The sequence below is a fragment of the Diadema antillarum genome, unplaced genomic scaffold (assembly GCF_040938485.1).
Source record: "Diadema antillarum isolate AM-2024a unplaced genomic scaffold, OU_Dant_1.0 seq00001009_RagTag, whole genome shotgun sequence".
Classification (NCBI taxonomy): Eukaryota; Metazoa; Echinodermata; class Echinoidea; order Diadematoida; family Diadematidae; genus Diadema; species Diadema antillarum.
The window spans coordinates 25,948-44,723 of NW_027271845.1; the positions used below are offsets into that span (position 1 = coordinate 25,948).

Here is an 18,776-nt window from a genome sequence, read left to right on the forward strand (position 1 = left end):
GTTGGAGAAGTCTTCCTTGTTAAAACTGATGAATTTTGGATTAGCAGATACATGTGTAGTGCATAGAAACTGACTCCCCTTCTTTTTTATTTGTTGTATGCGAATTGCCTCATTCTGACCTTACCATTGTATCCAACCCAGTCTATCTTTGTTCTTGTCTGCAATGTGTAGGTGTGTCAGCTTGAGAAGCAGTCTATCCTGGAGTTTGAGAACCACCTTGCCCATGTCCAGATCATGGAGAACAACAGTCTGCTTCTGTCCCAGCTCATGAGGATGGATCCAACGTAAGGCTTCCTCCATGAGGAACATTGGTCATTTGTGGTTGTGTCTGTGTCTCTATCTGTGTGTATGTGTGTGTGTGTTAGGGGGCAGTGACATAATGTGGGTATCATTCAGAGTTCAAACAATTACTTTAGTTCTGTCCAAATACAGATTGGTATTCAATATCCTAACTTAAAGAAAAGAAAATCCTCAGCTTCTTTTGTAATTGTTGGTCATGAATTTTCAGTAAGTCTTGGGGTGCATTCGAGCACTCGAAAGCAAACCAAAGCAAACTGAACCAAAGCTTACCGTACCGAACTGTGCCAGATTTGAAGCGTTTGAAAGCTCTGTTGAGAAAGCGTACCTCATGAGCTATTTTTAGAAAAGGTCACATAGTTTGTAGCAAGAGGGTCATTCACCTGGCGCTTGAACTACTTACAGCTGTCCCGAACAAAGAGAATGAATTCTTTGCATTATGACGTATGCGCCTGATACATGCATTCTCACATGCAATCTTTTGGTACTTTTTTGATGTGCTTTTGGAGCTCATCGGGAAGTGGTCCACTTTAGGCTCGGTACAGTACGGTATGGTACACTTTAGGAGCGTTTGAGCGCTCCTCTGATGCGGATATGGTATGGTACGGTTTGCTTTAGGAGAGCGCTCGAACTCACCCTTGCATTATGTCATGCAGGAGAGCAGTGTTCTTGGACATGCTTTCTATGTTGGATTTTGCACAAAGTGCTGTAGGACAGAAGCCATTTGAGTGATGAAATAAGTGTTCATACAGCTCAGTGCTGCTGAGCCATAGCATAATGTCCTCATGTTTGTTTCTTCAAACCGTTTATGCTACACTTTGGCAGTATAAAGGTGATTGAGCTCCAACAGTGGTCTAGAGCACTGTCCAGTAGTCTTAGCTAGTTTGTGAGAGTTAAGTGACCACAATACACCACTGACCAAGATGGACAGATGAGATGTCTGTGTTATCTTGATCACATTGTTTGTCACCTGTGTGAGAAAACTGCAAGTAGCCACTGTAATCAAGGAGCATTTTCGACTGGTCAGGCTTTATTGACAATCCAGCCATTGTTCTGGGTTCCCTACAGTGGTCCAGTTCGACGTCCACCAATCCAGGTCCTGGACCAGTTACAGCATTATAACAAGGTCTTGCACTTGGGCCACATGTTGTGCAGGAGCAGGAACCCAGATTTCCTTCTGGACATCATCCAAAGCCAGGTGGGTCTGCCATTTGACATTCCCATGTTGTAGGTTGCAGCGTCAAGTGACAAAACATCTTAGAGAAAAGTGCCAAATGAAACAGCATTATAGCATATAACAACCTGTATTGTTGAGACGAATACTGACAGACTGAGTCCAATACCGTCATACACTTTGTTGAATGTGTTGAATGGTTGCCATTGTAAGTTGACATTCCAAAGGTCATGACTTTTCTCTCATTTGTCCAGTTTTGCACCAATCTGATTTTTTATTTGGCATTTATTCAAATTGTCACTGAAGGACCTTTTTTTCCTCATGTAATGACACATTCATTAATGGGAAGCCGATCATCAGTGGAGGAAAGATTTATTTGTGGAGTTTGGAGTGCACTCAGGGCAGCCACCCAACTTTTAGCTGTTTGAGGGATTGATATATCAAACAGTCAGGTCTGCATTTGTACATTTGAATACCATTTGTTTTGCTGTGTCTATAACATGAAGGTTAGTAACCATGAGATGAGTAAGTCAAGTGAGAGGGAGAGTGAGGTCAGTCAACATTTTTGAGCAGGTCCCCAAGCACATTATGAGACTGACACATTTGCATGTGTGCATAATCTTCTTCGGTTCATCAAGTCAGTAGCTCCTACTGCTTTAGCCATTCTGACTTTGTGTGGTATTTTGCCTTTGTCTCCCCTGACAGGGAACTTCTCAGTCAATGCCTTGGCTCGCTGAACTGGTCAATTCTGCGGAGGGGTCGCTGGACGTCCTGCCTGTTCAGTGTCTGTGTGAATTCCTGATCAACCAGGAGGCAGACCGGGAAGGAGTGGGGGCAGACGGGGGAGAGGGCAGTCTGGCAAAACAGGTGAGTATATGGTGGTGGAGTTTTAGAGGATGCTGCCTCTGTGCTTCCACTCACACTAGTAGCTTTATGTATGATTATCTAGCCCCTGGCCAGGCAGTGACCATTAACTGTTCATATTGTCCAACAGTTAAGAAAGAGTCTAGAGTCATTTATCTATTCATTTGCCTGTCATAGGTTTTGCCTAAGGGTCATTCACTTCTGTAAAAGTGGAAATTTTTGTGCAACCAGAAGCTAGTGTGAAAATAAAAGCATGCGAATATTTTTGCATGCGAATATTTTTGCATGCCATGTGTTCCAGTAGTTAATGTCCTGTGTCCACAAAAATAAAAACCTGCAGATTCATCTTACCTGACAGAGTGTGAACAATTACTTGTGCGAAAATATCTACTTTTACAGTATATGAAATTATACTTGATTGAAAGAGCATCTGAAAAGGAATTTTGGATGCTTAACCCAGGGACTTTAGGCAGCATGTACAAGGCTATGAGGTTTTCTGTGCCAATAGGCACTCAAAGCACACAAAAGGATTTAAGCAATCTTTGGTACTTGTGTGCCCATATAAACCTTTCCATGATGTTTAAAAAAGGCTAATTGAAAAAAAAAGCCAACAACAACAACAACTGAAAGGGTGGTATTTAAGCACAGTTTGTTTGGTTGTTTTTTTCTGTCTCTCTCTTGCTATTGTCCTGTGTGTAGAAGGTACACAAACATGAGCAGCTCCTGTCCCGCCTCAAGTCACTGGTCTTTGATCCCAGGGCCGACCCTATCACCACCTCAGAGGTCTTGGGCTACTTCCTGACCAGACTGTCATCTCAGCAGCAGTCTGCTCGCAACTTAGCAGCAAAGGTGGGATGCTTGACTGTGGTCATACTTCAAACTTCTCTGTCACATGTTTCTTATATTGTATATTGGGTCTAGGACAATTACCCTCTGGGCAATTACCCCAGACCCTCCCTCTGACCCTAATCCTAATCCTAATCCTGAACCTAATCCTAACCCTAACCCAAACTCTAACCCTAATCTTTACTCTCACATTATCACTAACCAGTAAAGTACAGTAGATTTTGGAATAGGACAAATCGCGTATAATGTATTTGAAAAAAATCATTAACAGCAGTGTTACTCTTCTAGATTGAGAACTTCAGACTGATGTGGAAATTCACAAGTAGCATATCAAGCAATTCTGTCAAGAACAAGCGCAAGCACACCGTATCCCACCCCTGCAGATGAGCCATTACGATGAAACTGGCTTTCTGATTTCTTTGTTATGCTATGTGGATTTGGGGTGGCTAATGTTGTTTTTACATTGACTCATCAATAGATGAAAAGGAAATGTCCCAGCATTGTTCTGTTTTTCTTGAGCAAGATTAAAAATGCACTCAACACATTAGCCAGGAAGGAGCTGACTGTCTCATACACATAATGAAATAAACTCAAGGGGTGAAGAGTAGGGGGAATTGCATAAAATGTGCAAGTTAGGCTGCAATAGGCTCTGAACATGATCATGTAACATTTTGCCCTTTCGATGATCGCAAAATATGGTGAACTCAGTCAAACTCTGTTTTAGAGAAGATTATTATGCCTAATCAGTGTGTAATGATATTGTTTGAATTACTCACTGTTTGGATGAATGAAACAAGTAAACCTATGCTAACTTCATTATTATTTCATATCCAAGCTTATTCCCATGGAGACAGCAACTTTGCCTTGGATGTAACCACACAGTGTTGTTGTTTTCTCTCTATGAGTGATGCTCTACAAATGTTCTTCTCGAGTGTCGACATCAGTCAGTCAAATACCTGGATATAATACGGTATATATTAATCTACATATGTACCTTTAATGCAGGGACTTTCAATGGTGCTAAGCACTACATCAGTGGAGGATGTAATGGAAGTGGAAGAGCCAAATGAATCCCAATGTCTCATTCCCTCACACAAATGGCTCTTACAAGATATGCCTGCCATCCCCAACTTTGAGTGTGTCAAGAGCCAGGCCACAGCAGCACTCAGACAGGTAAGGACAAGCTCAATGAGTGTGTGGTCATAGCACCATTTTACCAAGCACTGTGAGTCTCCACAGAACATCAGTTGTATATGCTTAAAACAATACCTCCTATATGGTATACTGTTAAACAAGGAATGTTCGCATACATTTTAATTTCTTGAATTTTTTCGAGAGCCAAGATTTGCAAAATTAAAATGCAAGCAAAAGTTCTCTAGACTGTATGCATTGAATGCTAGTGGCAATTTGCGAAAATTTCATGCTGCGAAAATATTTTGTTTTGCAGTGCACCATATATTTACAGAGTGGAGTTTGTCATGAATTTGGGCTTCCTGGCATTTTAGGCAGTAGTTAAATTCACAATTGTTAGTACAGTAGTGGAGAAAGAAATGTTACACTGTAACATTGCATTAATGCCAAGAGCAGAGTTAATGTTTCCACTTGTTATTAATTTCGCAAATGGCACCCTACTTGCGGAATTTGTGAAAATAACAACCCCACAATATATGTGCTACATACGAAAGTTACCTACAAACCAGTGTCAGGCATAGTGGTCCAAACCCATGTTTTGTCTCGGTGTGTGTAGATGTTCCTTCTGTTACTTCATTGCATGTTTGAGCTCAAAGTATACCACTGTTTCTGTGCTTCTTCACATCTGCCGTGACAGGCAGAGGGTAAGTTTGTGTTACGAATACAGTGACTAGTTCTCATAGTAAATGATCAGGTGGTTCATTTGTATTTTGTCAATTTTGTAAATTTACTCAAAATTTTACACATCTGTTTCTGTTTTGCTGTTGCTTATTCTTTTGAATCCCATTGTTATTAACATAACTTCCTCTTGATATGAAGCGACCCCTGTTTAGACTCTAGGTAACAAAGTTAGTTTCAAAGTTCATGCTACATTTTTATGTTCTTTTTATATGTAAGAGAAGAAAAAACAAAAAGGAATTTAGTTGTTTCAATAAATCATCAAACTACAAATTGAGTGCTCTCTGTTGATAAAATAGGCAATGGTATGTGATGGAATTTTCTTATTTTTATGTGATCTGATGTGTTCTGTGATGAATCAGCAAACTTTTTATCCTAGGATATTAGTTCGTACTGGACTGAGAAATAGACAGCATTAGGAAGAAATGAAAAGTTTATGTGAAAGTGATGAATATAGATGTGGTCTTGACTCTGTATTAATGTTTGTATGTTTCCAGGCCTGTCAGATTGACACAGATCCCTTGGCCATCAGTGCTTACATCATCTTCCTGTCCCAGCATGCATTGCCAGCTGATCTCAATGACCTTGCCCAGGTGAGAAAGCAGTAGTCGACTCATACTGCAAACTTTTTCTTTCTGAAGGCTTTGCTACGACCACTCACATATTTGTTTTGGTCATCACATCAATATGAATACTCCTTCATCTGTGTGAGAGAATATTCCAATGGAATAAGTTAATAAAAACTGTAAAAGGAAGGTTATGCTTTTTTATGAAAACAGAATAAATGGGAATTTACTTACTTATCAGTCAGCCACAATTATTTTAGAGCAAGAATTTGTGGGTTTTTTTCGTGCTTCATTTTTAAATGTAGCCCTTTGCCTAGCTGCAATGATGATCCCTCACTCTGACACCCCTTCTGAAGGCCAACAACCATGCTGTTAGAGAGTGATCTGAGCTATGAAATCATTTGTGTCCACTGCAAGGATCAATCTCCTGCAGAAAGGAAAGAAGTATATAAAATTTGGTCACAGATGACTGGTGTTATATTGAAAGATCTAGGTATCCTGTGACCCGTGGCCTCTGCCATGACTGAAGCACTGTTTTGCAGACTGCAGCGGGTAGAAGTCTTGCCAAGCACTCTGCAAATGGAAATGTTTGTGAGAGCTATTCAGTGAAGAAAAACAAGGAAGTTACAAACACACATTGTATTTGGACACACGTGGATGCAACTCTCATCTAATGAGTGAGGTCTTTATTACCTGTGTCCCCAGGATATTGCGCAGTTAATTGTGGAGCGTCCCACAATGTTGACATGTATCCTACCACACGAGGGTATGATCCAGGCAGCGGACGACACTCTGGCTGCAATGCTGAGGATCTTCAGTCGTTATGTCATCAAAGCCATCAAATCTACTGAGGAGGAGGAGGGTTACAGATGGGTGAGCAGCCCTGCAGGGAATCAATCAATCGGAACCTTGAACGTCCGTTCCTCCTCTCCACCCTCCCCTAGTCTGAAACTGTAAATTTTTGCGTGCATGAAACTTTTTTGAATTTTGTGAGGAGCCCATGAATTGCAAGAGTAAAATGCACACCAAAGTGTTTGTCTACACAGTGTATTGAATGCAGTAGCAATTTACAAAAGTTGAATGCAGTGAAAAAGGCCGTCAGCTCCAGTATTCGCAAAAGTTTCATGCCATGAATGATTCTAGTTTTACAGTGTATGCCCCATTTTCCTGCTATTGAGAATTTGCTATCAAGACGGACAGTGTTTCTGAGGCTTCATTTCATGTAGAACCAGTTGAACAAGGTTTCATATGAAAATTATTCAGTAAACTATTCAAACTTATTCAGTAAACTATTCATGTGATATATGTCATCATTGTAGAAATGTTTTTACCTTTCTTGCTTTCCCCACATGTCTTTTCCTTGCATCCCATTGAGGGATATTTCTTTGCTGCCTATGGCAGAAGTCAAGAGAAAACAAGATCAGCTCTTTCCCAGTGAGTTTTCATAGGCTCAAAGATGACATTAACCCGTTGAGGACGGACTGATTACGCTGCAACATGCATTTCCCATAAACCCCTGCCCGAGTATACTCGGGACTCGTCCTGAATGGGTTAAAACTTCACAACAAGATAAACAAAGGAATAAAATCTTGTCCTCATCCAAGCACATATTTCATCTAAAGAGGAAAAAAATCTGTTGATTATGAAGAGTTTAAGTGAAACTCGTCTCTTTTTGTTTGTTACAGTCAGAGTCTCAGGACCAGGTCTTTTTGAGGTGGACCAGTGGTGAGTCAGCCACAATGCACATTCTTGTCGTCCATGCCATGGTCATCCTTCTCACCTATGGATGTCCGAGGGGTGAGTGGATTCCATCGCTTTGTGATGATCACTTATTTTGTGTTTTAATGGAAAATGTTGTAGGTGTGCTGGCGAATAGGGAAAGTAGGGAGCAAATCCTTTTCTTTCACGGCAAAATGGTCTACACTTTTCTATTCCAAACATTGCTGTCTCATGCAGGCAAAGTACTGCAGAAACTGACCCTGTGGGTACTGCTTTCCAGAAGCTGTCATAGATGAATCTCGTTTATCTGTTGTTATCTTGCAATGATGATCCCTCACTCTGACACCCCTTCTGAAGGCCAATAACCATGCTGTTAGAGAGTGATCTGAGCAGTTAACAGTCACATCATCTTACACCTGCATTCATCAATGATGTTTGTGCACTTTCTGTCTCATTAATCTTTGCCTTTGATATGAAGTAGTTCGAAAGTAATCCCCCTTCCATTTCCTGTGAGTCATTCAGACTTTTACAGAGGACCATGCACTGCATTTGACAGCAGTGACACTGCAGGGCCATGAGATGTAATAAAATAAAACCAATGCGTACTCTTTTAACATCTTGCCTCAAACTATTTGACAGTTCTCCTGACCACACAAAGTTGAATTGTTACAGAATCAATGAGTCATGTCAAATGTAATGTATATACAAGACATAGTCACTAATGTACTTTACGAGGTTGTATGCATAACAAATGCATTATCAGCTGGCATTTTATTTCACTATTTGCTGGGTTCGATATAATTGCATGAGGTCTAAGCATGCATGTGGAGTGCATACAGTCCAGTTTAAACTGGTTCAAACCAAAGCAGTCCAGTCCAGTTCAACCTGTCAGCCTTGCTCGTTGTTATTCCACCTGCAGTCCAAAGTGATTTTTCCTTCCTGCTGTCTACATGGTTCCCTGAGAATTCCCTGCCTCCATCAGCCTACCTTGTTGACACATCTGAGGAGGCCTTGCTGCTTCCTGACTGGCTCAAACTAAGGATGATCAGATCCAGTGTGGACCAGTTAGTCATAGCAGGTACGGCTTGTCTCACCTATTTCACTTTGTGCTGCCTGTGTTTATCGCAACAGAAGTAACTGGAATTTGGTCTTGGGATCTGTATTCATGAGTGTATCATAGTTATTTTAGCGTTTTCATTTGATTTCCTATTTGTTGCTTGTGTATTACAAATACAACACCATTGTCAAACCCTTAGATATTGGTATCCAGATTCTTATGTCACTTGTATACTGTAGATAGATCCATTGCAAATGATTGAACCAGCATTGCTGATGTGCATTCTTATTCTTCACATGGTACTAAACTTTCTGTCAACAGCTCTACAAGACCTAGAGCCGGCTCAGCTAGTTCTCTTCATCCAGTCTTTTGGTATCCCTGTCCAGAGCATGAGGTAAATAGTTGATCATTGTACTGCTAATTAGTTGAATGTTTGAATGAGTGTTAAATTTGATTGTAGTTTTTGCCCTTAGTGGGTCAGTCTGTGTTGTTGAGTGGATTTCTCTCAATGGCAGTCATTGTCTTTTTGTCTGCCTACTTAGTAGAGGAAAATGATATCTCTTTATGAAGTTGAATCAACAAGATTTTTTCAAGGATATGCATGTATTTGTGTGTTTGTGAGTATATGTATGTCCTTCCTCTTCTTTGTCATGTTGCATACACATATGACCATCCCCTTAATGATTCTTTTCTCAAGGCACTCGTGTCTTGTGGCATGGCCAAAATAGACTAGTTTCTTTGTTATGTTTGTATGTGTTGGTTAATATATCTGTTTGGGTGAAATTCTCGCAATGTTGAAGATTCTGCAGACATGTGATCTCGCTAATCTGGAATCCATGTCTGTTATTCCTCACCTGTAAATGACAGCAAGCTGCTGGCCCACCTTGATGCAGCCGTGGTCCAGCTGCCCGCAGCCATGGACCAGGCTGTGGTGGACAAGGCTTACATGGCCCAACTGGTTGAGGTTCAGCAGATGAGAGGGGCCCAGGGTGGGAACCAGTTCCTGGCCCTCTTGAAATGTCAACCTTCTGACCACACAACAAAGGAGGAGAAAGGTATCTTTAGACTTCAAGAACAGTGGAGGGGAAGTTACCCACTGAAAATTTAATTGTTTTTTGTGTTTTTGTTTTGTGCATGTGTATGTGTTTTTACAGTGCTATTACAAAATTAATGAAAATTTAAGTGAAATCATGCAAAATAGTAATATGATATGGTTGTCAATTACTCTAATAGTGGTAATTTTTTTTAAAACTCAGTCAGGTAAAACAAATGTTAACATGTATGTCATTCCGCGGGATCAAATTGATAAAATATTGTCACGTATGATAAGCAAAAATATAATGTGTTCGCACTCTTCTATTTTCACATAAGTTTCATGCCAATCAAAATGTATGAAAATTTGGACACTACGAAAATGTCCACTTTTGCCATATTCATCTGACACAGCATCCTATGTGCTTTGCATATTGATTGACTTGGTATCTTTCCCATGCTGTCTTGCATAATAGTCCTCAATTACTTTTTGTGCATATGACTCATAGTTTGTTCGTCAAGTTTTGTAGTCAATTTCTCTGTATGTCAAATATTTAGGAGGAAAGGTCCTTTGTAGTCCTCTAGAGGACATCTAGTGACCATGGTGAACTATAATGATGATCCCTCACTCTGACACCCCTTCTGAAGGCCAACAACCATGCTGTTAGAGAGTGATCTGAATGACTAAATTTTCACCATTGACATCACTGGCACAGCTCACTAGCACATACAAGAACCCTCCTACACATCTTAGGCCTGAATAGTTGTATCTTCAAAGTTCCTATGCATTTGTTCATCAGAGCAAATCTGTGAATAAAGCAGTAACTTTTGGCACATGCACTCAAGACGGAAGCAAAGTAGTATGAAGAGTGACATATATTTTGCATTTGTTGGTGCATTGCCACCCACTTCTCAAAGTACCTCTATTCTTCTATGCTGGATGTAATAGATGGAGAAGAGGCAATGGAAGTGTCAACCTCTGGGCAGGAAGAGAAGCCCAAATTGGACCAGAAACCCAAGGTGGATCAGGTCCAGGACCAAGAGTGGTGCCGAAAGGCCCTGATGATGCTTGCCGACCTCCCTGAACCATCCAGCAGTCAGGAGAAGAGGGACGTCTGGAGACGATTACAAAAGGTAAGCCCTTGTTGTGTGTCTGCATTTACAAATTGGTACCTGTAAAGAGCTGATAATTCTGTAGGAGTGCATCTGAAAAATGAAATTTCTCATATCTGACAAAAACATAGAAAAGCTTCCATGATTTGGGTTTTATGCCTATTGAGATGCATGTAATACACAGGTAGCCCCTTCCTCCCTCCCCCCCCCCCCCCCCCCCCCCCGATTGCTTGTTGAAATCTCAGTGATTATGCAGTTTGAATGTTGGCAGCCTATCATGTGTGTATGATTCAGATATTAAAGAGATTATACCCCCAGCATGGTATGTTGTACAACACAGACATAGATTTGCAGTAGTTTTGTTATCAGTTATAAACACAAGATGTCTCCTATAAAAGTAGCACAATTGAGAGGGGAAATTTTAGATGCGATATGAAAGTATGACAAACACAGGAGTTTACATGTCAAGAAAGAAGTTAAAACAAGGATGAAAAATTGAAAAGAAGTAGAATAAGGATAAAAGAAATAAAGATATTGATACCATCTTTGAGAGTGTGTGATTGATATGCAAATATGCTTGTTAATGTGTGTATGTATACACAGACCATGTTACTCATTGCATTTAGAACTGCATTGATGAAATATGTGGTTTTTAGTTTAATCTAATGAATGTATGGGTGGATAGAAATGTTGGGAACAGTTTATCTGAAATTTGTTCACAGTGTGTTCGTAATGTTGCACATTCCTGAAAGATTTTGCTGATTTGCACTGTGGCCATGTCGGTATTGAGCAGACAGAGAGGGGGAGAGAAAGAGAGAGTCAGAGAGGACATCCTCCTGAGGTACTATGAAACCTTTTTGTGTCATTTTTTTTCCCCACCTATGTGGAAGTGAATGAGGATATAAAAGTCTTCTTGAAAAATTGTGAATCTTTTTGTGTTATTTTATTTCCACACTTATGTTGGAGTGGATAATATAAGATTATTTGGATTAAGAGATTTGAAGTGAACATGAAAACTCTGTAGTGACAGTGTTCAGAGATGTTTCCGAGCCCTGAACCTTGCTATGTTTGATGCTGTATTCTATACCTTCTTCTCAGGCCATGCTGGATGAACAGAGGGGACATCAAGCTGGCCGTCTATCTCACACAGTACTAGGTGCCTTACAATCAATGCTAGGCTCTGAAAGCTCTGCAGGCTTTCTTCAAGGCCTCCAGGCAAATCCCAGCTACCCATGTGCATTGATAAAGCACATGACTTCTGTTGGGGTGAGTCATATAAAGCCATGATACACTGATAGGGGTATATGACCACCCACAGGGCACAAATCATAAAATGTTTGTGTTAGAAGGAAATATACAATTTGCATTTTGTGTGTTTACCTTTACTAATGGTGACAAAAGCACCAAACCTCATTTTCAAAACTGTTTGAGGGATCTGAAAAAAAGAAACTAGCTCTTTGTAGACCAGAGAAAGTGTCTTCCCCATGTCACAATTATCTTTTATGAATAGAGCTTAATCAAGCTATCAGAGCAGCAAAAGCTTTTGTTAAAATCAAATAAGATTAAGAAAATTATGGAAATTAAAAGTTAAAATGTTTTAGCAAATAAGTGACATCGGTTTTAACCACATGTGCAAATTAGTGGACTGCCTTCTTGATAGATGGTTCAAAAATATTTGCCAGATACTTCATGCTTACAAATATAGCACATACTCATTAGAGAAGATAACTCTTTCATGTAGACACTTGCAAGCACCTTGTGTATTGTAAGAATGAAAGTAGAGTTTGTCATAAAATATATCTGTGATTACATGAGATATGTGATAGAAGTTTAAAGATGCAGTCCACACACACTACAAGAAACTCAAAGCCATCATTTATACTGATATGTTATGGAATGAAGTCATAATCATTTTCTTTGAGAACTAAAATGTTGAAAAGCTGTATTTGTTTTAACCATTAAGTGATTATAGGAATGTTGTCTCCTGGTTTTTCCCCACCAGGAGAGGTCTAGCAAAGGAGCCTCATCATTGGCAGAGCTTCTTGCAGTCCTACAACAACTGGAGAGTCTGCTGCCCCCTACTGGCCAGTTGGGTATTGCTGTGGCATCATGCAGTATGAGAATACAAAGTTGGCAAGACACAGTTGGAGGCAAGGCCAAGGTGGAGAGGAAGGCTGATGAAGACGTAGAGAAGAGTGAGTGACTTTTTTCTTGTCGCAAATTACAGTATTGTTTGTTGGCTTTATAAATGAGAATGCCTTGTGTGCTATGCAATGGTCTATGCAGAGGATGCAAATGTCATGCCTGTAGTTTGTGAGACAAACAGACAGAAAACAAATGACAGTGCACTGCTTCTTTTTAGCACACCACATCACTTGGGCTAAACATGATAATCATCATCATTAGTGGGTTCTTATTATTATCACTCATGTCAGTAACATTTACATCTTTTATGTGATTTTACAAATTACATGTTTGGTTTGTTAAGTCTATTGGATTACCATGATTTTGCATTTAATGCACTTTTTTGTGTCAAAAGCTACTGATTTTGTTTCCATAGCATATTCAGCTCTACAATTGTTAGAAGAAGAGTATATTATTTTATATTGAACCTTTCTTTTGTTTGTGATGGTTATTATTGTGCTTATTTTATTATTCATTCAGCATACAATGCTAACAAGGAAAACGTAGTCAATGTTTTATTTCTCCAGCAAACGCATTGTTTGTGTGTATGAATAAGTGAAGGATCAGTGCAAAGTGTAGATGATATCTTTGCTGTTAAAATCATCTGGACAACTTTGAAAGGCATCAATAGTCAATGTGGTGAAGCAGTTGTAGTTGTGAAGGCCCATGGCTAAAGTGAATGAGTGGATACACTGTTACAAGTTTGATTTCAAAATATCAACTACAACCAAAAACAGGCCAACAAAAATATTTTTAAAAGCCAAAATGAGATGTTACCTTGTCCCTTGCATAAACTCCTATGAATCTCTGAATATTAAACTAAACTGTTACTAGACATTGACAGGGTGCAGATTATGTTGAATGTGAGACAAATATAGACAAGGAAAAGATTTGTATTTTAAGATAAGAATCTCTGGTTTGTATTTACCAGCTTGCACAGAGCTGCTAAAAGCACCCACCCCTCACGACAGGCTGGAGATCATTCTTGAAGATTGTCTTGGTAAGATGGCAAATGTTCAGACGGAAGACTCCATGGCCAAAGCACACATGTTGGCTCAGCTGATGAATCAGGAAGTGGGACAGGCAGATGACCAATGGAGGTGAGCAGTCAACCCTCAGTTAGGACATGTGTTGGTATGATTCCCTCCTTCTGCTGAGGTGACCCTTGAACCCTACTTTCAGCAAACCCTACTTACTTGAAATGCTACCTGCCTACCTACCTATTACCTGCCTTCCTAACCTCAGAGCTCAAGCCTGCTGTACACTACTCAACTTTGTCACGATTTCCTGAATGTACGACCTAGTGACCAGAAGTGTGACATCACCAGCCTTGCCAGTTTCCAGTTGAGCAATAAGGTTGCAATGCATGTCATAAAGATTTGACATGGCAGATTTTCACTACCAGTCATGGACTTTCAGAGAATCACACCACGGTATATGTACTGACAACAGTACAGTTGTAAGCCTAACTATGCGATCTGATGCATAGTGTGCAGTGTCGAGTCACACGACTTGTCATATGACCCAGCTTGCTTCCATAGTCATGTGACAAGTTGGATTGTGTGGTGTGCAGTGGGCTTTACACTTTCACTGTCTTGTTATAACTAATGAATTCAGTCTTTCTCTACCTGCATAATGTTGGTCGGCAGACTGATATCACACTCCTATATTGTATTACGCTAGTCATAAGTAAGTGATGACATCATGACTAAATAATGACATTTGCATTCTGTCTGTAATGTTACACACAGTTGGACTGTATAAGGGTTTACTATAGCAATGATTATTGTAGAGGCTACTTTTCTCAATCTTAGACAAAGGAGGGGACTATTTACACCTAAATTTAATGGGTTATTGTTTTAAATGATTTGTATATTTTGTCAAAGATTGAAGGCTTTTGTTTAAAAAAGTATTTGGAGGTCATATTAATTCACAGTTTTTTTTGTGCAATTATGTTAGGTTTTATTGTGATCTTTGGTAATACTCTTGATATACTCTCATTTCCTGTCACAAAACTGAAATATTATCATCAAGCATCCAAGCCTGAAGCTCATGTTCTGTACAACTTGTACATGTTACATTATAACTGTCAAGGATTTCAGGTAACAATTTTCTGGAGAAGTTTTCATCATGAGAAACAGCTAATTTTTGTGTGAAATCCCTCAAAGTTGCTTCATAGATCTAAAGCATGCAGCTTCCATAATTTAAGCAGAATTGATGTTGTCTTAAAGCACGTAACTCGTCAATACTTGTAAATGCTGTGATTTCTTGTTGTAAATATAAACTGTTTTGCATTTAAACAGTGCATCAAAGACCCAAGCGTCAACTTGTGGACTGCTCATGGACTGGTTGGCCCGCATTGACCCCGAAGTCATCCGGTCATGCCCGAATCTCAAGGAAGAGGTCATGTTCAAGCCCAGGGTCAATCCAGCGGTAGACAGCAGTGAAGGTAGAAGTGGAGAGGCGTCAGCTGGAGTTGGTGGTAGTGGCTACCTTCTAGCTCTCCTCACCCACCAAACCAGCTGGTCCACCTTACATCGCTGCATTGATACTCTCTTGGGAAGGGACAGAGCAGTGGATGTGTGAGTTGAGCTCAGTACTTCATTTTCTTTCTCCTCATGTCAATCCTCGTGTCAATAGTATCACAATGTATGAGGTTGCAGAGTATTATTCTTCATGTAAGATAGACAACGTCCAGTACTGTACACATGATGTATTTGCGGCATGAAATTTTCGCAAATTACCACTGGCATTCAATGCATATAGTGTGCACTTTGTGTGCATTTTAATTTCACGAATCTTGGCTCTCGCAAAATTTGCAAAATTAAAACGCACGCAAACATTCCTCGTTTTACAGTAGTTGGTATCTCACTGTTCCTACCCTTGTAGGATACTCAGTATTAAGCAGTTGGTATCTCACTGGGTGTTATCTGTAATTTCGGCAAAGTACTTAACTTGTCTTCCGTAATGCTTTATGCAAGAATTGAACTGCATCTTCCAGATGTAGGACATTTATTTGACCTTTCTGTGTAGGAAGAAAACATGTAGTATTCCAGTAGAGGGAAAATGTGCTTAACCCAGATATTGTATAATGACATAGATAGACGGGTCCCTCTGCAACAGACGAGGGACAAGAAAAGCAGGTGAAATACCTGTCTAGCCTCTTTACGCTGCTAGTATTCCTGCATGTTGTGGTGTGATGTGGTAGGTGTGTAATAGATATTTAGCCTTCTTTTTCATATATTGTTGTGAATAAATTTTGGATTATTTTACCTTACAGCATTTTGGCTCCAAGCTGAATGGTGATCTAGGTCATTTTTATACATCAGTTGATAGCGACTGTTATGGTGTATTTTTCCTCTGTTGTTTGTTTTCTGTCCTTCACAGGTTTGATGTGACCTCAGTGCTAGATTTCCTCTGGGCCTGTGTGCACATTCCTAAGATATGGCAGGGCAGAGATACAAAGGCACCAAAGGTACATCACATATTTAGTGTTTGATTTCTTACCAGCTTACATTTAATTCATGTTTACTTCTTTCAGAACATGGAAGAACCGCCAAAGATTTTAGTCAAAAAGATTTACAAATTATATCAGTTTGTCAGTATTCTTGGTCAATGCATATTTTTTTTGAGTAGTTTGTTGAGAGGGTCTGGGGCAATTATCCCCATGGCAATTACTCTTGACCATTCCCTTTCCCCTAACCCTTATCCTAATCGTGAACCTAATCCTAACCCTAACCCAAACTCTAACCCTAAACCTAACCCTAACCATAATCTTTACTCTAACCTTATCACTAACCGGGTAATTGCCCTTGTGGGGTAACTGCCCTGATACGTGTTGAGAATATCCCCCAATCTTTTCACCCATGGACATACTAAAGAGCTGAACAAGGACTGACATGCATCCGTGGTAATAGAGGCTTTTGATAATGGTTTATGCAAGATACTCTCTCCTGGAAAAAAAAAAAAAGTAAGCTAGCCCTCTGCAATGATGATCCCTCACTCTGACACCCCTTCTGAAGGCCAATAACCATGCTGTTAGAGAGTGATCTGAGCTTGACGTACAAGGAAACATTGGGTTCATTCAGTCTCTGTTTCATCATCCAAAAGTAATGATTGCAAGTTTTTGCCTGTATTCATACTGTTAAACATGACAACACTCATTTGTCCAGTTATCAATTTATTTACTGTTTTCATGCGATATTTTGTGAGCTGTGACTCAGCTGTTGCAGTAGAAGCAATAAAGAGAGAATCAACTTTCAAAACATTTGGGAACTTCAAGAAGTGCTTTCTTACATGCATGTTTTTCTGAAGTTCTCACTAGCAAGCACTCAAAACACACAATGGAATCAGTCTCTAATCTGAACTGGTGAACAATAAATACAGATTCTTTCACACTTTGGTACATGAGAGCTGTTCGGAAGAAGTAACTAAAGGACTGCAAACCCTGCTAACTTCTGCTAGTCTCAGAATGACTAATAATTTTGAACAAACGCTGGACATGACAAACTCCACCAAAGGGGTAGCTTGAAAGACACACTCTATCAGTGGATACTGACTGCTCTCTGAAGTTTGTCACCTTGGCACAATGTTACAAAGCATGGCACAGCACTGCAGAGCACAGCACAACATTTGATAAATGTTTTGAGTCTGAGCAACACATGGATCTCTGAGCACATACTCTTGAGAATTTACAATATAGTCTGTACAAATAATGTGCCAATTGTGAAATTTTTGTTTAAGTTTTATACAGAGTAATAATAATTTCCTTTGATTATGTTAAATGGGGGAAAAAAAGTACTGATGGAAATGATGCACAAGCATGCATTTTATATTTCCTTGTGTAGAGACATGCTAAGCAATTCGCCAGAATGAGGGCTCTCCTTCTACATGTGTGCGTTATGAGTAGGGTCAAGCATATTTGAAATAATGGTTCTCCTTTCCATGCAGAGGCATGCTGATGAAAACATCTTGATGCTGGATGCTAGACAACTCTGCACTCTCTCTGACTTCATCATCACGGAAAGCCACCTCAGCATGGCAAACAATTCGCTGTCATCAAAGTGTTTAGGTTCATCTGTGAATGCTAGGCTGCCTCTGCTCATCAACTGTTGCCAAGGTAACAAGATTGTGATGCCTGCCTGGTGGACCATCTCAAGACCAAGATAGAGGAGAAGAGGTTAGTCATGGTTTGAGTACTGCAAAGGATGCAGCATCCTTGATATCTTTACTTGCTGTTCTATCGTTGTTGCAGAATGACGTTGAGTATTTGGCTTTGCCATTGATAATTCATAGGGGCTCCAAAATTCGAGCATTTTTTTGTTGCATATTTATCATGTTGCCAGTGTAATGCTGACAGTACATGCCTTACAGTTCCTATGTAAGCATGTAATGACATGTTTTATGAAACAAACCCAGCTTTTATGCACTGGCATAGTGGTATGGCAAAGAATATGGTTCATGTTTGTAAAAGTACCAACAAAAGCAACTCCCATATGTTTCATTTTATACCTGCATTTTTGACTCCCAGGTGTAAGATCTGTATATTGCACCCCTTTTTTTATTTAATGCCTGTATTCCCAAGAAATGTGCCTTTGGAATGATATCTCACAAAAAGTTGTCAGTGCAGTGGCATATTTTTAGAGCTAGTGTAATCTATCATTGTCTTGATTATGCAGTCCCTTGTCACTGATGTACCAGTCACTTCTGATGGAAGTCTACATTCAGCTGCCCAAAGCTCTAGAATTTTTCTTGGAGGACCTGTCAGCTTTGGATCAACAGTGCCACACAGTAGGAGCTGCCAGTTTCATCGACTCACTCATTCACAGGTGAAGATTCACGTATAGTTTTCTGGCACACCCTATAGAATGGGATAGGATAGGCAATAGGTGTAACCCTGGTCCACTCATGCTCAAGATATCAATTAAACTTGATTTGCAGATGTCATTCAGCGTACAGTAGGATGTGCCAAATATCAGACTAATGTCTGTCTCAGTCTGGTGAGTGAAACTGGTGATGGTTATAGGGTCCCAATTTTTATCCAGATATCCTGATA

The 18,776-nt window shown here is 39.9% G+C and overlaps 1 protein-coding gene across 1 annotated transcript in view; it reads left to right on the forward strand.

Moving 5' to 3' along the window:
* LOC139742607 (integrator complex subunit 1-like) overlaps window positions 1-18,776 on the forward strand; it is a 52,862-nt gene that overhangs the window by 14,035 nt on the left and 20,051 nt on the right. The window contains 20 exon segments of the mRNA XM_071653133.1: window positions 172-284; window positions 1,366-1,495; window positions 2,177-2,338; window positions 3,035-3,184; window positions 4,187-4,354; window positions 5,548-5,643; window positions 6,322-6,489; window positions 7,302-7,413; window positions 8,255-8,413; window positions 8,714-8,786; window positions 9,260-9,447; window positions 10,374-10,558; window positions 11,636-11,803; window positions 12,540-12,732; window positions 13,653-13,821; window positions 15,025-15,303; window positions 16,109-16,196; window positions 17,672-17,843; window positions 17,846-17,900; window positions 18,400-18,549. Coding sequence (XP_071509234.1) covers window positions 172-284; window positions 1,366-1,495; window positions 2,177-2,338; window positions 3,035-3,184; window positions 4,187-4,354; window positions 5,548-5,643; window positions 6,322-6,489; window positions 7,302-7,413; window positions 8,255-8,413; window positions 8,714-8,786; window positions 9,260-9,447; window positions 10,374-10,558; window positions 11,636-11,803; window positions 12,540-12,732; window positions 13,653-13,821; window positions 15,025-15,303; window positions 16,109-16,196; window positions 17,672-17,843; window positions 17,846-17,900; window positions 18,400-18,549 — 2,978 coding nt within the window.